This window comes from Xiphophorus hellerii, chromosome 5 (assembly GCF_003331165.1).
Source record: "Xiphophorus hellerii strain 12219 chromosome 5, Xiphophorus_hellerii-4.1, whole genome shotgun sequence".
Lineage (NCBI taxonomy): Eukaryota > Metazoa > Chordata > Actinopteri > Cyprinodontiformes > Poeciliidae > Xiphophorus > Xiphophorus hellerii.
This window is the reverse complement of record NC_045676.1, coordinates 15,124,112-15,142,929: the sequence shown is the minus strand read 5'-3', so window position 1 is coordinate 15,142,929 and position 18,818 is coordinate 15,124,112. Positions and strand designations below refer to the sequence as shown.

The window sequence follows — 18,818 nt, the reverse complement described above, 5'->3', positions numbered from 1 at the left end:
AAATATGACAAGAAAGAATCCCACTCTGTTTTATTCTAATTATTGAAGAGACATCAGTTTATGTAACTCTTACCTTCATTAATCAACTAAACAAAGTGATCAGACTTCCCTAACTCTTTTTACTACTGTTTAAAATCTTTTGCCCTTGCTTTACCAACAATGATTGGGAAAGCTGCAAGTGGTGGTTCTTTAAAAACTATTAGGTGACACCCAAAATAAATATAATTCATATAGGGAAAGTTATAACCTGTGAAATACACATCATAAAGTTACTTTGAATAATTACATTCTCTCAAATGTCTTCCCAGAAGAGGATGACATTTGACATTGCAAAGTAAAGTAATCAACATTTGAGATTTTCCCCTAAAAATCTCAAATGTTTTTTGTCTGGTCCAGAAATGTTTTCTGGAACAGTAGTCACAAGGCCTACAAGCTCTAACTTTTTATTCATACAGTGACTGGTATTCTTCAGCATTTACAGTGGTAAAAATCCATAGGACTAATGTGGAGAGATGATCTATTACTTGTAATGAGAATTGATGGCTTTTCTTCTGCTCCAGCAAGCTTTTTTTTAATATCCTTTTCTCATTTATCCAAAATGAAGGCCTCGGTTTTTCCAAATGGATCCCTCTCATATGCACACATTTCAGTGTTATGCATGGAAAATTACCAAATGAAATGTAATTAATTTGGGTAATTTCCAACAGATTTAACTTCACTGGAACATAAAATCTTACAATAAAGCTTTCTGATTGATAAAAAAAAACAAAAACTGCCAATTTAGGTATGAGTGCCCTAGAAGAGCACAATTTAGTCATTGCCCTTGGAAAGTAATAAACCTGTATAGGCTATAATCTGGCTTCTTCACCTGCTCATGTCAGGACCTCTTTGAACACAAAGACAGTCACTCTGCATGAAGCTTTGCAAGCCTGTGCTAATGCTGTGTAAACATTACTGCTGCTGTTTGCCACTGATTTAGCACATGTTAATATTACATGAGACAGAAGGGCCCTTTGATGATGTAAGTGAACACTCAAACTAGGGCTTTCCACCTCAGGGAAGGCGAGCTGAGGCTGTGGAGCAGCTCCTTTGAGATTTTTTTTCACTTTTGCATTTGCAATCCAACTTGGTAAAAGATGAGCTGTTTATTTTTCATTTTATGCAGAGTAGGACTGTTTTGGTGTCAGAAAAAAACCCCTCCAAACTAACAGGTTCTCATAATTAAATGCATGAAGTGGACATTAATTGATTGCAATTGAGAAGACTGTGTCAAAAAACAAATCTTGTGCCCACAAAGGGCACATAAAGGGCACAAGAGATTTTTTGTTTTTAATGGTGGCAACAGAACCATCTACAGAAGAATCTACTCAACCGTCAAAAATCAGCTCTGAGGACTCAGATTCTCTCTAATCTCCCTTGTTGCTGAACCTGGACTTAACCAACTGCAGCAACCCCAGATTACTGTAGTGCCTCCAGTGGCTGGTACAGTAAATACTGGCATGATGGGTACATCACCTCATCTGTCTCTCTTCTTATCCTGATATGCCCATCACTCTGGAAGAAAGTAAATCTGGACACATCAGAAAGTCAGGTCATGTGACTTTCTTACATCAACCTACAGTCTAAGCTTTTGCTCCCTTGCAAATTGTAGCCATTTCTTCCAGTTAGCCTCTCTGATTAGAGATTTTCTTATAGGCAGTGAATTGTTATGGCTAAGATTATCTCTATCTACTGGTATTTCAGTGGTTTGTTTGAAATTTTCCTGATCATCCAGAAGACACTTTTTTTGTTTTTAGAAATCAAAAAATAAATGCATACGGCACAATGTCAAAGTGATACTAGTGTAGTTGAGGCCTAATTATTATCTGTTTCTAAAATACCCAATGTTTGTTGTACTTGTACATGGCAGGCCAGATATCTAATGTAGTTATAATTAATTAAACAAAGGCATTTGCTTCCCTTGCTCCAAAAGTGATACTATAATAAAATAAAAATGGTGTTCTATTTTACATAATTTATATAACAACAGTGTATCTGCTCATTGTCTCTCAATATTTCAGCATCAAACTAATACTACTGCTGGAATCTCACAGTTTTATAAGGATGTAAAACTAAATTCTCTTCCTATGGCTCACCACTCTATAAGGTCTTTTGTTTCTTTGACTTTGACCACACACCAGATTTTATACAAGAGCAATCATGGTGATGCACACAGCAGTAACAAAAAATCTTGCACGCACTCAGTGCACACAATCATCAATAAAGCAGAGTAAAGATGAGCAGTGGAGAGAATGACGATATCGGTTTCAGGAGAGAGAACAGACTCTTGATGAGCCATTAACCTGCTGTTGGTAAGGTAAGATGGCCGTGGGACGTGGTTTAATTTACCCTTTTTATAAAGAAGTTGTTGAATTGATAAGTCACAAAAAACGAGTTACAACCCTGGTTTGACATATTAGCAATGCTGATGGTGAGGAAGTTGAGCACGAAATTAGAAAAGAAGTCAATATGCCCAATCTATAAGAGAATCACTGCTACATTTGGAGACAATCTATAAAACAAATAATATTGATCTTGGCATATGTCTTTGGCAGGAATGCTTCAATTTCAGAAAAATCATTTGAAATCCTGTCAAAAACACTTACCTGCTTTGATCAGAAAATAAAGAAACAAAGAGAAAAACTGCAATTGAGAATGTAGGTCTCTTCTGGAAAGTGGCCTAAATGATTTCTCCTGTTAATGTCCATTTTGTCAGTGAGTGATTTCATTTTTCTGTTTTCAGGCTGGTCATTCTCAGAATTGATTTTGATCTTTCTCTTCAAAAATATCCATCAACAACTACAAAGAGTAAATTTTTATTCTGGAATAAGCTGCCCAAAAGTCCCATGTGGTCTTCTCATCATCAATTATGGTGGTTTGATGGATGATGAAATTTAATAGACAAAGGGAGGCTACTGAACCTATGCTAACAACTGTTTCGGAGATTAGATAAAATTGTATATTTTCTCTGTTTACACATGTATCTTGGACTTCTATGGCACTGCAAGGAAGTATGCAGAAATCAAATAAGGGACTCAGTGATCTATATTTATATTGACATACATGGGTGTGTTTTAGCATTTCTCACTTTTTTAAGGTCCAACAAACACTATGTTGTCAGGACCCACTGCTCCTTATCGGCCCCAAAATCTCATAAGAAGTTTTGTTTTCAGGTCAGTGGTTAGGAACAAAGTCTGCAGTATTATTACTTTTATCGTTCCGTTACTCCAAATCAGAGTCCCCGTTTTTCTCCTGGTCTATTTCGTGGTCCATTCCGTTCTTTAAATAATCCCTTTCACTATTCTCCTGCTGCCCTTGTCTTGGCATTTGGGTCCTCAACAACACTAGAACATGACACCGTGATACTATTATTAAAATTAATCTCAACTATAGAGCTATAATTTAATGTTACCTGCTTTTGGAGCAGAAAACAGGAACAGAGTATGTGAGGTGATATTTGACTTATTTTATTCTGCTATACAACATTTCAATGTCGAATGTATTGCTCTTTCAACCAATATTTTTGCACCGTTACATTATAACAGAATTGGAAAAGTGACTTTCTTAGATACATTTACACTTATTTTACTTTTAGAAAAAAGGTAAAACAATTAGCTTTGTGTTGTATGACTAAGACAAAAATAAGAAATGATCAAAAAATTTCACTAAACTGCTTTGTTTATCTTTTCCTGAAAAGAAAAAATGACTAAAAGAGAAAAAGGTGAATGATTCGGATGTAGAAAGACATTATAGGACATCTAAAGTGATATGACTAAGCCCCACTGGGCATATGACTAAATTAAGGATTTATGCTGGGCTACATATATCATATTACTGAAGGAGGTCTTTCTTTAAGACCTCCTTCAGTAATGGAACCATGAACCATGATGCTATGCCAAGTCTTACTCCTCTGTTGCTTTCTCTTTTGTCACACTTAATCTCATGTAATCCACTTAGTGTCATAAGTGGAAAACATGACAGGAATACCACCACTCTGTGTCATAGCGCCCTCACAAAAGCCACAGCAGCTCTTAGTGGAAATGTTGAGGTTGTTGTGTCAGGGAAAAAGCTTATCTTCATGGCAATTTGGTTGGGCAAGATTTTGTGAAATGTGTCATACAGACATTACCACCTATTCATGTATTCTAAGACAGATATCAGATCCACGTATCGACTCCTTGCCGCCTGCAGGACAGGCCCGGGGGCAATCTTTGGTGAATGCAAAGTTAATGCCAATGTAATTTCCATTTGTTTTCTGCTGTTGCTATTTTAGGAACAGAGGAGATGTAACACAAAGACTATAAATGTCAGCCTAACAATGAAAGATTGGCTGATTCCATCTAAGGGTGTGTCAGTAATTCTTCACAGGGAAGAAGACAAATGTCCTCTCACATGTGTGTTCTAAGTCATAAGTATTCTAATAAACAAATAAAGGATGTTTCCAGAGATGTCAGAGTTATTGCAGTAGTAAAAACGAGTCCATGTTATGGGAGGCACGAGATCATGCAATGTCAAAATGCCCATGTTTCTTATCAAAGTGAAGCTTGTCTTATAAAGCACTACTTAGCTGAAGTCAACATGTGACTTAATCAAATGAAGTAATTATTTTTTAAGTGCTTAAAGTTTATACCCAGTTTCAGCCAGAGTGGGGACATCTGATGAGTACTTCTAAAATTGCCCCACAGTGTGGCGAGTGTGTTCAAAACCTGCCTTATGGCCAACACCACTTGGTTACAAAAGCAATGAAGAGGTGCACACCATGTTTCAGCTGTTCCAGCTTTTTGGGTACCGGGTAGAAAAAAATATACATCGACATACAGTATATAAAGATAAGGAAACAAAACAGTTTGCAAGCACAGTGAGATTAGCCCATCTATTAAAACATGTAGAGCTAATGATGCTAAAGTTTCTCTAAAGCATGCTTGCTTATTCTGCAGAGCAAGTAGCATTTCACAGAATTTTGGTGGTATATTAAAGCAAACGCTTTTTTATTAGACGGAACTAGATTAAAATTCTAAAGGTTCCACGGCTAAAAAAAACTGACTGATTATATCTGAACTGGAAAATTTTCCACTGCGTATAGATTCTTTAAATTTTGCAACTTAGAAATAAGTAAGAATCCCCCAAAAATTGGGATTCTAAGATCGTCAAAGATGTTGCTAAACGTTTTTTTGTTCCAATATGTATCTTCTCAACTTATGAGATGTATGTATGCACACCACATCTGTATTTGTATAAAATATGTTAGGATGTAAAAGCACTTCCCCTCCCTGTAAAGAGTTCAAAACATTTCCACATTTGATTATCTGAGTGCAACTGCAAAAAGAATACATATTTGAAATAATACCAAATAACACTTATGTTAGTTTTCCTCTCTGAGGAAACACTAAGATACTGGGGCTTACTGGCTATACCACAGAAGAGCACATTAACGACTCATACAAGATTATCCTTTGGATTTCCAGAGGGATCTTCCAACTGATTAGGAGCTTGTTTTGGTCTGCGGCAGTATTGATCAGATTACTTTACATCAAGGCTAGATCATGCTAGGACCACCCATACTGCACAACAGTAGGTAAGCAGTGCTCAAGGGAAATAAATCACAGATTAGCAATCACTATGGATAGATTTTTACCAAGTGAAATTCTTTCCGCATTTCTTGCATGACTTCAATGCATAATGAAATGTAATTAATAATGACAAAAAGGGTACATAAAAAAGATAATTTTACTTTTGAAAATCAAAGTGAAATATATGGATTGTTTATATTAAACACTTTTTTAAAAATACATCTCTTCACTGTCAGTTAAATTGTTAGAATATTTTCTCCTTGCATACCAGAGTGATTACCTTCCTAAATATGCAGGCACTGTATAAATTCAGGAGCTTTGTAAACATGTTCTTGATTAACTGAGGCACCGTGCTTTGCATACTTCATCTATTTTCTATGTTCTGTATTAAAAAGTTGTCCCAACTCTTGCTCAGTTAAACGTCCCTGTATATGCTCAAGATGTGATCTGACAAATGCAAACTTTTCTGCTGAAATCAAAGCACTATGTAAAACACCCCCTAATGCCTTTTGTCTCATGTTTTCCTGTCACCTTTTGCTTATACCAGACTTCACATTTTCGTAAAATTATTAAGTATACGTACGATCCAGCATAGCACACAATGCAACACAGACAACTAAGAAAACTCAATAAGTTGTCATCTTCTTTCAGGCTTATGTTACTTTTTCCATGTTTCTGTTATAACCATTTACTGATCAGTCTAGAGTTAGGGAACACTGTCCAGGTGGTTTAGGTCCACTGCAAAAGTCATTCACAGACTTCTTTTGCTGCTACAATTTGTCTCACATCTCTGAGCCCTCAAGGCCAACAGAGTATTTGTTATATTCAACTTTCTATTGATTATGCCTGAGCATAATCACATCGCCTAGTTTTACCTGATATCCAAAGTAAGGTCACTATTGTAAAGAAATGAATGACATTTCACATACAAAGCAATATAATGCATTTAGAGAATAAAATAATTGTACAACTTCAATAGTGTATAATACAGTACACCACAACAGTAAAACTGGGTTAATCATAATCAGAACAGAGTAAGACAATGTCAAAGATGGTCAGTGTTACGACCCGGCTCGTGAGCCGCGACAAAAAGCCAGAGAGGCACGGCCCCCAATAAAAGAGTACAGTCTTTATTGTACAATCCAAGCAAATAAACAGGACCAGCATCGACAAGCGGGTGCCCCTCCCCCCGTGTGGTCGGTGTCATTGCTCCACGGATAAGCCCTGCGAAAAGAAAAGAAAGGTCAAACAAACCATCCCAAACCAGGACCGGGTGGGCAGGCAGCTGGGGGGAACAGCCACCTCTGTAGAATCAAGCTGGGTGGAGAAGCCGGTTCAGCCCCAAGCCAGATTCAGCTCCTGTCCTCTCCCCCCCACGCGCTGAAGCAGACTGCTTATATCCCGAGGACGCGCTGGGCCTGGCGAATCCTGGTCCCGCCCCTTCTGCTCCGCCTCAGGACAAAACACAATAACTGACGGACGTCACACCCCCACCCACAAAACATGGGTTCCCACAAGGGAAACCCAAAAAAAAAATAAATAAATAAATAAATAAATAAATAAATAAATAAAAATCATCCAGATCTAAGATGCATTGTCGTTTACCATACAGGGGCACGAGAAAGCGCATCAGCAACTACATTATCTCGTCCTTTTATGTACCGTATATCCAAAGAAAAAGACTGCAAAAAGAGCAACCAACGAACCAAACGTTGATTAGGACATTTTAACGTCGTCAAAAATGTAAGCGGATTATGATCCGTATATACAACAATAGGAGCACCACCCCCCAAGTAAACATCAAAGTGCTGCAAGGCCAGGATTAAAGCAAGTGTCTCCTTTTCGATCACAGAGTAATTTAATTGATGTTTGTTAAATTTTTTTGAAAAATAACTGACTGGCTTGCAATTTCCCTGGTCATCTATTTGTGTCAAAACTGCACCTGCACCCACATAACTGGCATCCACATGGAGCTGAAAAGGAACACTCAAGCGTGGGGCAGCCAAAACCGGAACACAACAGAGAAGCTGCTTTACCTGCTCAAACGCATGCTGACAAGAAGGAGACCAGTCAAACTTGGCATCCTTAGAAAGCAAGTTGGTTAATGGGGCTACTACCGAAGAAAAGTTTTTACAGAAACAACGATAATAACTGACCAGACCAAGAAAACGCATGAGATCTTTTTTTGTAACAGGAACAGGAAAGTTCAGTACTGCTTGCACCTTGGCTGCGACTGGGCGCACTTGACCCTGCCCAACTACATGGCCGAGGTATGTTACGGTTGCTTTCGCAAACTCACACTTAGCAAGATTAATTGTAAGTCCTGCCGCCGACAAGCGAGTAAACAAGTCGTGAATGCGCTCCATGTGTTGTTCCCAAGTATCAGAATAAATCACTACGTCATCTAAATACACCGCGCAACCTGGCATATCTCCCACCACATAATTCATTAATCGTTGAAAAGTAGCGGGTGCATTCCGAAGTCCAAACGGCATAACTGTATATGAATACAACCCAGAAGGAGTAACAAACGCAGCTAACTCCTGCGCACGTTTTGTCAGAGGAACTTGCCAGTACCCTTTAAGCAAGTCAAACCTGCTAACGAATTTAGCCGAACCAACTTGATCCACACAATCATCCATTCTAGGAAGTGGAAATGAATCGGGCTTTGTGACAGCATTTAATTTTCTATAGTCTGAACAAAAACGGAATGTATTATCCGGTTTAGGAACCAAAATGCAGGGAGATGCCCAACTAGACGAAGATGGCTCAGCTATCCCATTATCCAACATATATTTCACTTCTGCATCAAGACATTTTCGTTTCTCCATGTTTACCCGATAAAAATGTTGTTTTATGGGACTCACCTGACCCACATCAATATCATGTTCCAACCAAGTTGTACGCCCAGGAGTATCAGAAAACAAACCCGGGAAGCTATAAATCAGCTCACTCAACTGTTTTGAACGATGTTCAGAAAGATGTGATAATAACGCATCCAATTTCTGCAGCGACTCCGAGTTGGAAAGACGCCCGTGCGTCATGGCGCTGTCCAAGGTACCAGGCTCCTCGTTAGAACAAGTGGCCACACAAACCTCATTAACCGCACAAACAGGGTGTATGTCCTCGGGAGATTTTTTTACCTGATCTCGCGCATAGTATGGTTTTAGCAAATTCACGTGGCACAACTGCGTGGTTTTTCTGCGCTCAGGCGTTGCAATGAGGTAGTTCTGATCAGAGAGCCGCTTTAACACTGTATACGGGCCGGAAAACTTCGCTTGAAAAGGAGATGAAATAATGGGACACAGTGCCAAAACCTGATCCCCGGGCAAAAACGAGCGTTCCACTGCTCGACGATCAAACAAAGATTTCATTTTATGTTGGCTAACAGACAATTTTTCCTTAGCCAAATTCCGCGCTGCATACAGTCTATGCCTAAAGCCGTTCACATAGTCAATAAGATTTTGGGGTGGTTCTGGTTCTTTCCACTCCGCTGCCACAGCGGCTAAGGGACCCTTAACGGTGTGTCCAAACACCAACTCATTTGGGCTAAAACCTATGCTCTCCTGAGTAACCTCCCGAGCAGCCAACATCAACCATGGCAACCCATCCTCCCAATCCTTCCCCAGTTCTATACAATAAGCACGGAGCAATGACTTTAAAGTTTGATGAAAACGCTCCAACGCTCCTTGACTTTCTGCATGGTAAGCCGTAGATCTGTTGTGTTTAACACGAAGCTGTTTTAGCACCTGACCAAAAAGACGTGAAGAGAAATATGTACCTTGATCCGACTGAATAGTCTGTGGAATGCCAAATACAGAGATAAACTGAGAAAGAGCACGCACCACAGATTTTGCTGTTATCGTGCGTAACGGGTAAGCCGCCGGATATCGAGTACTTTGGCACATAACAGTTAACAAATAGCAAGCCCCAGATCGCGACCTTGGCAAGGGACCCACACAATCAATGATTAGGTGCTCAAACGGTTCTGTTGCAACAGGGATGGGTAATAAAGGAGTGGGTTTCAAAGGTTGGTTAGGCTTTGCAGTTAGCTGACAGACATGACATGTCCTAACATAGGAGGAAATATCCCTCTTCAAACGAGGCCAAAAAAAATGTCTAAGGACTCGGTCATATGTTTTTTTTACACCAGCATGTCCAGAATCATCATGTGCGACTTTCAACAGGGCCTCACGATATTTAGAGGGAACTACCACTTGAAACACCGCATGTTCCACAGAACCAAAATATGGCACCCATCTTCTCATTAGTACAGAGTTTCGAAGAAAATACGCACCTTCGTGGTCTGACACAGCCCCCTCCGGACGAACCTGTTGAAATAATTCTTTTAATGAGGAATCTGCACGTTGGTCAGTTATCAAATCAGTACTAGTGACAGGAAATGGAAAATCAGCAAGAGGCAAAAAGGACTTGTAATCGTTATTTTCCTCTTGCGCGTCCTTGTCACCGTTCACTTGAGAGCGCGACATAGCTCGAGTCACAGCACAAGCAGTGAAAACGTTCGACAATTCACGCTCATTCTCCTCTTGTCGATCCAAGTTTTGAGACTCCGGCTCACTGCCGACTGAGGGTGTGGGTGATTCATCTGCCCACATGCTGGAACCCGCCAGATCATTACCCAAAATGACCGAGACCCCGTCAATAGGTAACGCAGGTCGCACCGCCAACAAAGCCTCTCCACAAAAAAGCTGGCACTCCAAAAACACCCTGTGGAGAGGAACCAACAAAATATTCAAACCCATATCCCTCACCGGAATACAGTTGTCCGTCTCTGTGTGCTCAGGGAGAGGCAATACATCCGCCTGAATAAAAGAATTAAACGCACCAGTGTCTCTAAGTACTTTCACAGGTATTTTCTTTTCACCTTTTTCCAATGATACATAACCATCTCTTATAAATGGTAAATATGATTCCACAGACTCCACGAGCGGCGATTCCTTTCGTTTCTCAACACCTGTAAACACAGGTGCCGCTAAACCCGCCCCCTCTGGTCTAGACTGAAATGTTAGAGTTCTAGACTTAAATAGATGGCAATCTGCCTTCCAATGACCACGCTTATGGCAGTAGTTACAACGATCATTACTGTCAAAAGAACCAGGAGGTTTAACTTCCACCTTACGCAAACCAGCAGGACGGCGAGAACTATCGCTTCGCCCAATGTCCCCCCTGAAACCACTTACTGCCGGAAACTGGGATTTATGGGTCAAAACGTAAGCATCCGCGAGCGCCGCGGCTGCAGCTGCCGTCTGAGCTTTCTGTTCACAAATATAAGTAGCAACCACCTCAGGAACGGAGTTCTTAAGTTGTTCCAAAACAACAAGTTCACCTAGCTGCTCAAAGGTTTTAACTTCTGCTGCCGCGCACCACCGCATAAAATGCATTTTAATATCTCTGGCAAATTCCAGGTAACTCTGCTCAGAGTTCTTTCTGCAACTCCGAAACCTCTGCCTATATGCCTCAGGCACCAACTCATAAGTTTTTAAAACAGCAGCTTTCACCTTAGCATAGTCATGGCAATCAGAGTCAGACAACGCAGAAAAAACTTCTTGAGCACGCCCCACAAGCACACACTGCAACAACAGCACACGTGCAGAATCAGACCAGCTGCGCGCCTCAGCCACACGCTCAAAAATGATGAAAAAAGAATCTGGATCAAGTTCATTAAACTTAGGCAATAAACGTAAATTCCCAATGACATCAAACGCCACATCAACTGCCTCAGAAGCGACGGAAGAAGAACGAGAGACTCCAGACGCAACACTCTGTCTAGCCAAATCTAGTCGTGTCCGTTCGATCTCCAACCTAGTGTGCTCTGCTTCCAGTTGTACTTTCATTTTGAACTTATCGTGTTCAAACTGTAACAACAGCAATTCCCTATGCTGCTCAAATGTTAAACCAGGAGGTAAAACAGTAGGTTTAGCTGTAATCTCACCAACTGAGCTGTGCAAAATGTCCTTCTCAACTAAATTTGCGACCAAAATGGACTTCACATTCTCTTTAGACCGTCGGGCATCAATTTCCACACCGTAATGTTTTCCAATCTCGAATAATTGCTCTTTTGAGCAACCTTCCAAAAACTCCTCTGAGGGAGAATCAAAAAATTCAGAGAGAGAAGTCATGATCATTTATAACGAAACGCAAACAGCAACCAGGGAAAAGTGCCCAGTCGTGTACCCAAAAGGCAGACTGAGAAACCCCACTATTCTTGCCTATAGACAAAAACTGACCTAACAGCTGATCCCTAGTCTTCACGCTTTTCGGCGGCGGGTTGTTACGCACCTTAAACCAGCGGGCCAGAAAGGAAATCTATACAGATTCCCTGCCTAGAATCCCACGGACGTGCTCCCGAGATAACTGTAAACAGTTAACACTAACCACCTAGAAGCGACACTACAAAGACAACGACCAGATGAAGCCCAAAGGAGCCACACCTCTATCGCCTATCAAGGGACCAAAGCTGCAAATAGGTGTACACGATGAACACTCACCCACTGATTACAGAGAGAAAAAAAAAAAAAAAAAACGAAACGCCACAGACGCAACCAGGTTCAACTAACGACGAGCCCCCATTTTGTTACGACCCGGCTCGTGAGCCGCGACAAAAAGCCAGAGAGGCACGGCCCCCAATAAAAGAGTACAGTCTTTATTGTACAATCCAAGCAAATAAACAGGACCAGCATCGACAAGCGGGTGCCCCTCCCCCCGTGTGGTCGGTGTCATTGCTCCACGGATAAGCCCTGCGAAAAGAAAAGAAAGGTCAAACAAACCATCCCAAACCAGGACCGGGTGGGCAGGCAGCTGGGGGGAACAGCCACCTCTGTAGAATCAAGCTGGGTGGAGAAGCCGGTTCAGCCCCAAGCCAGATTCAGCTCCTGTCCTCTCCCCCCCATGCGCTGAAGCAGACTGCTTATATCCCGAGGACGCGCTGGGCCTGGCGAATCCTGGTCCCGCCCCTTCTGCTCCGCCTCAGGACAAAACACAATAACTGACGGACGTCACAGTCAGGAAAAGGGCAAAAATACCATCAGAGGAATGTCCCCACTCCAAGCAGAACGCACTGCACATGTACACTTGTCCAGTCCAAAAAAAAAACAATAAAAAAACATGGTTACGGTATAAAGTCATTGACAAAATGTTTTAGAGACATGCCAGATGTCCTCCAAATACTCACATAGAGTCAAGGTCAGAAAATATTTAGGCTGACATTAGAATAGTGATGGAGCGTAATGTCCTTTAGACGTCCGAGAATCGCTGGCACAAATGTATTATGGTTGCAGTGGCAATAAAAAAGAAGCCTTGGTAATTTTAAAAGATTAGACATTCATTCCATCCCCACTGCTGTGGGCAGCACTAATTTAATGATGAGCTCAGTTTCCAGTGGCAATGAAAGAGGCAGGTAAAATGATAAATGACAATTATTATCCTGTATAGGATGATGATGAACGAGACAGGAAAGCTGTGACAAAATATATCAAATACATGTATAAAGATATGCAGTTAACTGACATCAACAGTGGGTTGTCGTGTTGCTTTCTAAACTTCTGTAGGAACACTGCAAAAAATTAAAGTGATTGTACTTTGCAGTGACGTGCGGCGAGGTTCATAGCTGGTGAGGCACTGACTTAATCATAATCAGATTTACAAATGTAGGCCCCCTGCATGTTATTGTTTACATAAAGAAATTTCGCTCATGCAGGACAACGCTGGAGAGCAAAAAGACAATTCTTTAACATGCCATGCATAGCCGCGCTGCCACCGTAGAATAATTCCGTTGACTCAATCAAGCTTGGACATGTAGATATTGCTAATTTCGTGCTGTGCTCCACAGCAAAGGGAAAAACCGTTCAAGTACAACTCAAAACCACATCTTTCTCGCTCTCCGTATCAGCGCAGCTAAGCGCAGGCTCGTTGCCATAGCAACTGACAACAACGCCACACACAAAAAAAACCCCTCTCAAATATTTCCCAACAAAGAGCAGAACATTCAGTCTGTTGCAGTAGTATGGTTTTAGGCTTAGTGTTTATTTTTTGATTATTAATAAGTGATTGAGGAGAAAACTATAAATACATCGCTGCACTTGACTTTACTGTATTTCTAGCTCGCTGTTATTGTCTCTTACTCTGCAGTTGTGGAGTCACAATGTTTGGGATCATGAGCGCCCCCTGCCATGAGGCAAGAGAACTGCCAGCCTCACCTCGAATCTATTCTCTGCTGTTTCTGATCGCTCCTCAGCACACGAATCACGTTACACACACAGTTGGTGACAAAAAACACTGTACATTATATACATAAGCTAAGTTATGGAAAATCAGTTCATACATTAAATGTTTATTGACCATTTTATTGGCGACGTACAGACAGGAGGAGCATGCTTCCATAGAATGGCAGCCAGTGCAGTTAGCGAGAGGTTGCGCAATCCCAGGTGAGGCTCAGCTTCCTGCTGCCTCACCAGCTGCGCTACTGAGCATTTGAATGGGAAAATGCGAAAATTCAGCGATTTTGAAGAAAAAATCGTCAGAATTGGTTAAGCTAAATGAAAAATAGGTACTTTACAGTACAAACCACAGGGTCACCGGTACTTTGCTTTTTTACTCATGTTAACTTTGTCGTAAAAATAGCCATGACAGCAAAATATCTGCATGGAATTCAATTAAAAAGTTAAGGATTTTTAAGTCTTTGTCAAGTCACCGAAAAGACATCTTGTTGTCAAGTAATAAAAAAATTGCATTAAATTTTACATGCAAATTTGGTGTATTCACTGACGATACATCACAGGTCGAGATGATAGCACAAATTTACAAAGTTAATGCTTTTAAAACTAAACGTATTGATTTTCTGATTGAATGTAAATGTTGATATTTGTAAACGGTGCTGCTATCTTCCAGATCCCTCTTGAGAAAGAGATTTGAGATCTCAACAAGGTTTTTTATCTGGTAAAATAAAGGTTATTATAATTATTGTTAATTGATGAACAACCATAAAGGTGGAAACATCATGCTGAGGAGATACTTTTCATCAGGAGAGTTAGGGAAGCTAATCAAATCTGATAGGAAGACTCTTGGAGCTATTTACATAAAAATACTGGAAGGGACTTTAAAAGAGTTGAGACTATGGGGTGAATCTGGGGTAGGGCTTTAAATTGTAATGTTCATAGAGACTATTCATACAATCAGAATGAGCTTAAGCTACTTTGCAAACAAGTTATTTTACAGCAATCAAAGTCTATCGGTCTATCTAATTTTAACCTTCGCAGAGTAAAGAATAAGAAAAAAAGAAAACGTAAAAGCATTGCCAAATGAGACAGGAGTAAACTAAAATCTAGCAGGTATGATGAAAGACAATTCCTTGGTGTCATTGATTATGTCCCAACGTCAAGCTAATGGCTCCCTGATATCAGAAAGATGACTGCAGACACATCGATTGGGATGTTAATTACCGTAATAAACTAAAAGACTGCGATGGTGTCTGCTATGATGACTATATCTATGACTGAACAAAGAATTATGACGGAATAATGATGACAGCGAAAGTGATATTGACAAACCCATGGCATAGCCTGAAATATTTAATCAATATTAAATATTTCATCAACTTAGCCTACAAATATTATATATATATATATATATATATATATATATATATATATATATATATATATATATATATATATATATATATATATATATATAAAACTACTGGTCAGTAGTTTACATGCTTATTCTGAGGCAGAGACAAAATAAATCATTGTGTCTTACAATTTCCATTTCTGTATGTATGTGATTTCTATGGTGACATGATGACTGCAAATCATCAAAGTTTTAATACATTTGCATACCTTATTTTGTAGCTTTGACCTTTAATGGATAGGATGTCTATAATTTACCTTTGGCAGATACAACATATACTTATGAAGAATCCAAATTGCATTGTACACAACAGACTTTTAAATAAATAGCTACACTAACTAAATCTTACAACCTCTTTATACCACATCGATCTGAAAATAAGATCACTCATTCAGCATTTATTTTTGTTTTGACACCGAGTATTGTAACCCTTAATCTTAAATCTGTTTGATATGGTCCTTTATAAGAATCCAATTTTTTAATTGCTGACTGCAATTATTGATCATGATTAGTTACAATAAAATGCCCTAAATCTGAATGTCTACAAGTAAATATGATGTGCAGATCAGAGTTAAGCGCTTAAATAGAACTTTACTTAAAAAATATTCTGCAATTTAAAAAAGACAAAACAAAAAAACATTTACAGTATATGCGTATGCTTAGCAGTCAGCTTTACTTGGAAAAAATCTGTTACTCTGTTGGTAACTGTCATGTCTTTTCAATAATTTGTTATTGACTTACGGATTTTAACCCTAAAGTCCTTTTTTGAACTGCTTTATTGCCGAACTGTGGTATACAAAGAAACTTGACTAAAAATATATTGTTCAATTGTAGCAAGAGAGAATCAGAATTACTGTTTTTGACTCAGTTCAGTCTTGAAAAGGAATACAAATGTACAAATGTCATGAAAAAAAAAACAACAAAACAAACATAACTGTAACTACAAAACCAGCACGATAGAAATACTTCCTATTTGAGGACTTCATCTTTTGCAAATCAGTAGATTTTGTTGTTAACCCATTTTACTGTTAGAACTGTTCAATAATTAAAATGCCTTTTTAAAGATCCATTTCCCTCCTATTTTTTTCCTTCTTTTTTTCTATATTCATTTTCAAAGAAATTGTGTGGGACACTAAAACACAAATTATTTTCCAATAATTTTTCAGTCTGAGATTATGCAACCGAAATAAAAAATAATAACAATAAATAAAGTATTACCTTTGCTCCCTGAGTTGGTAGAAAACAATAGTACTGTAACTAGGCTTTAATTTATTTTTTACCCTTACAGGCTTTTTATTGTGAGACTTGCCATTAATAAGTGTTCACTTCATTACACTAAATCAACTTCTTGGAAAAACCAAAGAAAGATTTCCATCTTTTTGTACTTTATCAGAAAACAAAGTACCTCAAATGTCCTTGGGCCAAAGAGAGCTTTAACATAGTGAAATTCAAAGAACCAACTCAGATTGTCGAAACAATCTCATCAGCAGACAGGCCATGATGACTAAAAGGGCAAATCATTACTCTCTTAGCTGATGCCGCAGGAAGCAGGAATCCTGCCATTGTGTTACAAAAGGTTGTAATAAAGATTTCAATTACCATTTTGCATTGTAGCATAACATCAACATTAAAAATGAACAGAATCTGTAACCAAGTGGATGATAAAAAGATGAATGGAAAAGGACTGCAGCATTGTTATCAGAATCTTAGTGGCAGCAATGAGTACTAACTCTGTGAAGCCATTTACCTTTTTGTCCAGTAAGGAATCATAATGATCATAGTAGAAAACTGGGTCACTAGTTTTTGAACAATACAGTAAAATCACCCTTCCATATCTTATTTTAGGTCACTAACTCAAACAGAATGTTACAAAATGTTTATTATTTGGGTAAAATGATTTATTTCAAAACAATATAATTACCTTTCTGAACTTGGTTCAGGTTTGGTTATTGTCAGAGTGACATATAAGAATTTTTAATGCTGATCAATGTGCATGACGGGTATCTGTAGAGCCACGTGGCAAGATTAGCAAACGTATCATTAACAGGAGAAGATGACAGCAAGATGAGCTATATCTTTTCAATCAGATGAAAATTCAGTTTTAATGAGTTCCCCAAAACAATAAACACCTTTATGGAAGAATAATTTTCCATTGGCTAACATTTATTCCACCCAAATGCAGTTCTATGCCATATTGATGTCTCAAATAACAATATTGCAATGATGATAAATTTGTCATATTTTTTTTAATATTAACTTTAAAAATGAAAACATTTTAAATTAAATTTCTTTCTTTTTTTGCTCGACTACATTTGAAAAAGATGAAAGAATAATCTTACAAGCTGAATCAGACAAGCTGAACCAAAAAAAAATTCTTGTGGCATTGCTGACATTCTGTTGAAAATTCCTTACAAATTTCATATGAAAGCCATTTATATTCCCTTCAAATATCAAAAATGAGTGCATGAGCATAAAATTGTGTAAAAAATGTATTTTTGTACCATGTTTCCAAGGTGATTTTGCGAAAGTGGAATGCTATCTTTAAAATTTTCTTATGAGACAATTTTGTGAATCTCAATATTTAAAAAGCAAACAAACATACATTTAAGTAACACATGTATGGTGAATGGGTAAGACTGAATGTTTATACTGAGAAAAACTTTTAACCAAGCTAAATGAAAAGGGTTTTGTGTCAAAAAGTTTAATTCATAACTGACCTCCACCAACTTGTTGGCATGTTCACGGAACACCTGGGCATACTCCTTGACCTCCTTCTCATTCCCACTCTTAGCCGCTTCAATGAGCACCAAAAGGGGAACATTGGTCTCCAGGAAAGAGTCTGAGATGTGGTCCATCACTGCCTTCCTCAGCTACAACAAAGAGACAGAAAAGGAAACAAGAGAGAACAGTCTACATTAGTGCATTAAATTTGGATCTGACAATGTCTTACTTAACACTGTAAAGAATTTGATGCAGTAATAATGGGTAGAATGGAGAAAGAAGTAAAGGGCATTGCAGAAGGAAAGTGTGTGTGTGAAGAAGGACAGTTGTCAAAAGGAAGAGATTTAAAATTCTTGTAAGGTGATAATTTTCCCATAAAGACTTTTATAGTGGCAGATATTGTGACTTACTGTACATTCTTTGTTTATTGAATAATTTTGAAACAAACTGGCCAGGGACTGCTTGCTTTATTAGATGGTAAATGATCCTTGGTCTCAGTAGGTGGGATATCTGATGAAATGCAACAATAGCAATGCAGAAGCAACTGAAAAAGTGAGTTATTCATACGAGACCACCTCAAACAAAGTAAGAAAATAATTCCTACAGATTTAACACTTTTATTTTCTGATTACACTCTTCAGGAGCTTACTTATACGTTGCTTTACTATAAATTGAAATACTCTGATCTATAGTCTACTATTAATGCAAACATTTTAAACCTAGTAATAATTCTAATGCAGATACTACTGCCATTGGTGACCGTACTTACACCAGTTCATACCAGTGTAGGCTCTTATTTCAACTGCCTCTTTTTTTAAGTGGTTTATTATTTGATTATCT

At 38.7% G+C, this 18,818-nt stretch overlaps 1 protein-coding gene and 2 long non-coding RNA genes across 4 annotated transcripts in view; all 3 read right to left on the bottom strand.

The window, feature by feature from the left end:
• The window catches only part of ctnna2 (catenin (cadherin-associated protein), alpha 2), a 321,544-nt gene that overhangs the window by 82,668 nt on the left and 220,058 nt on the right, over positions 1-18,818 (bottom strand). For both annotated transcript variants that reach the window (XM_032562146.1, XM_032562147.1), the window contains one exon: positions 17,975-18,127. In XM_032562146.1, coding sequence (XP_032418037.1) covers positions 17,975-18,127 — 153 coding nt within the window. The remainder of the gene's footprint in view (positions 1-17,974; positions 18,128-18,818) is intronic.
• On the bottom strand, positions 6,722-9,990 carry LOC116719602 (uncharacterized). Its single transcript, XR_004339229.1, has 2 exons — positions 9,907-9,990; positions 6,722-7,061 (listed from the first exon to the last, which is right to left on the bottom strand). It is a non-coding gene; the product is annotated as an uncharacterized LOC116719602 (long non-coding RNA).
• On the bottom strand, positions 11,847-12,628 carry LOC116719603 (uncharacterized). Its single transcript, XR_004339230.1, has 2 exons — positions 12,446-12,628; positions 11,847-12,367 (listed from the first exon to the last, which is right to left on the bottom strand). It is a non-coding gene; the product is annotated as an uncharacterized LOC116719603 (long non-coding RNA).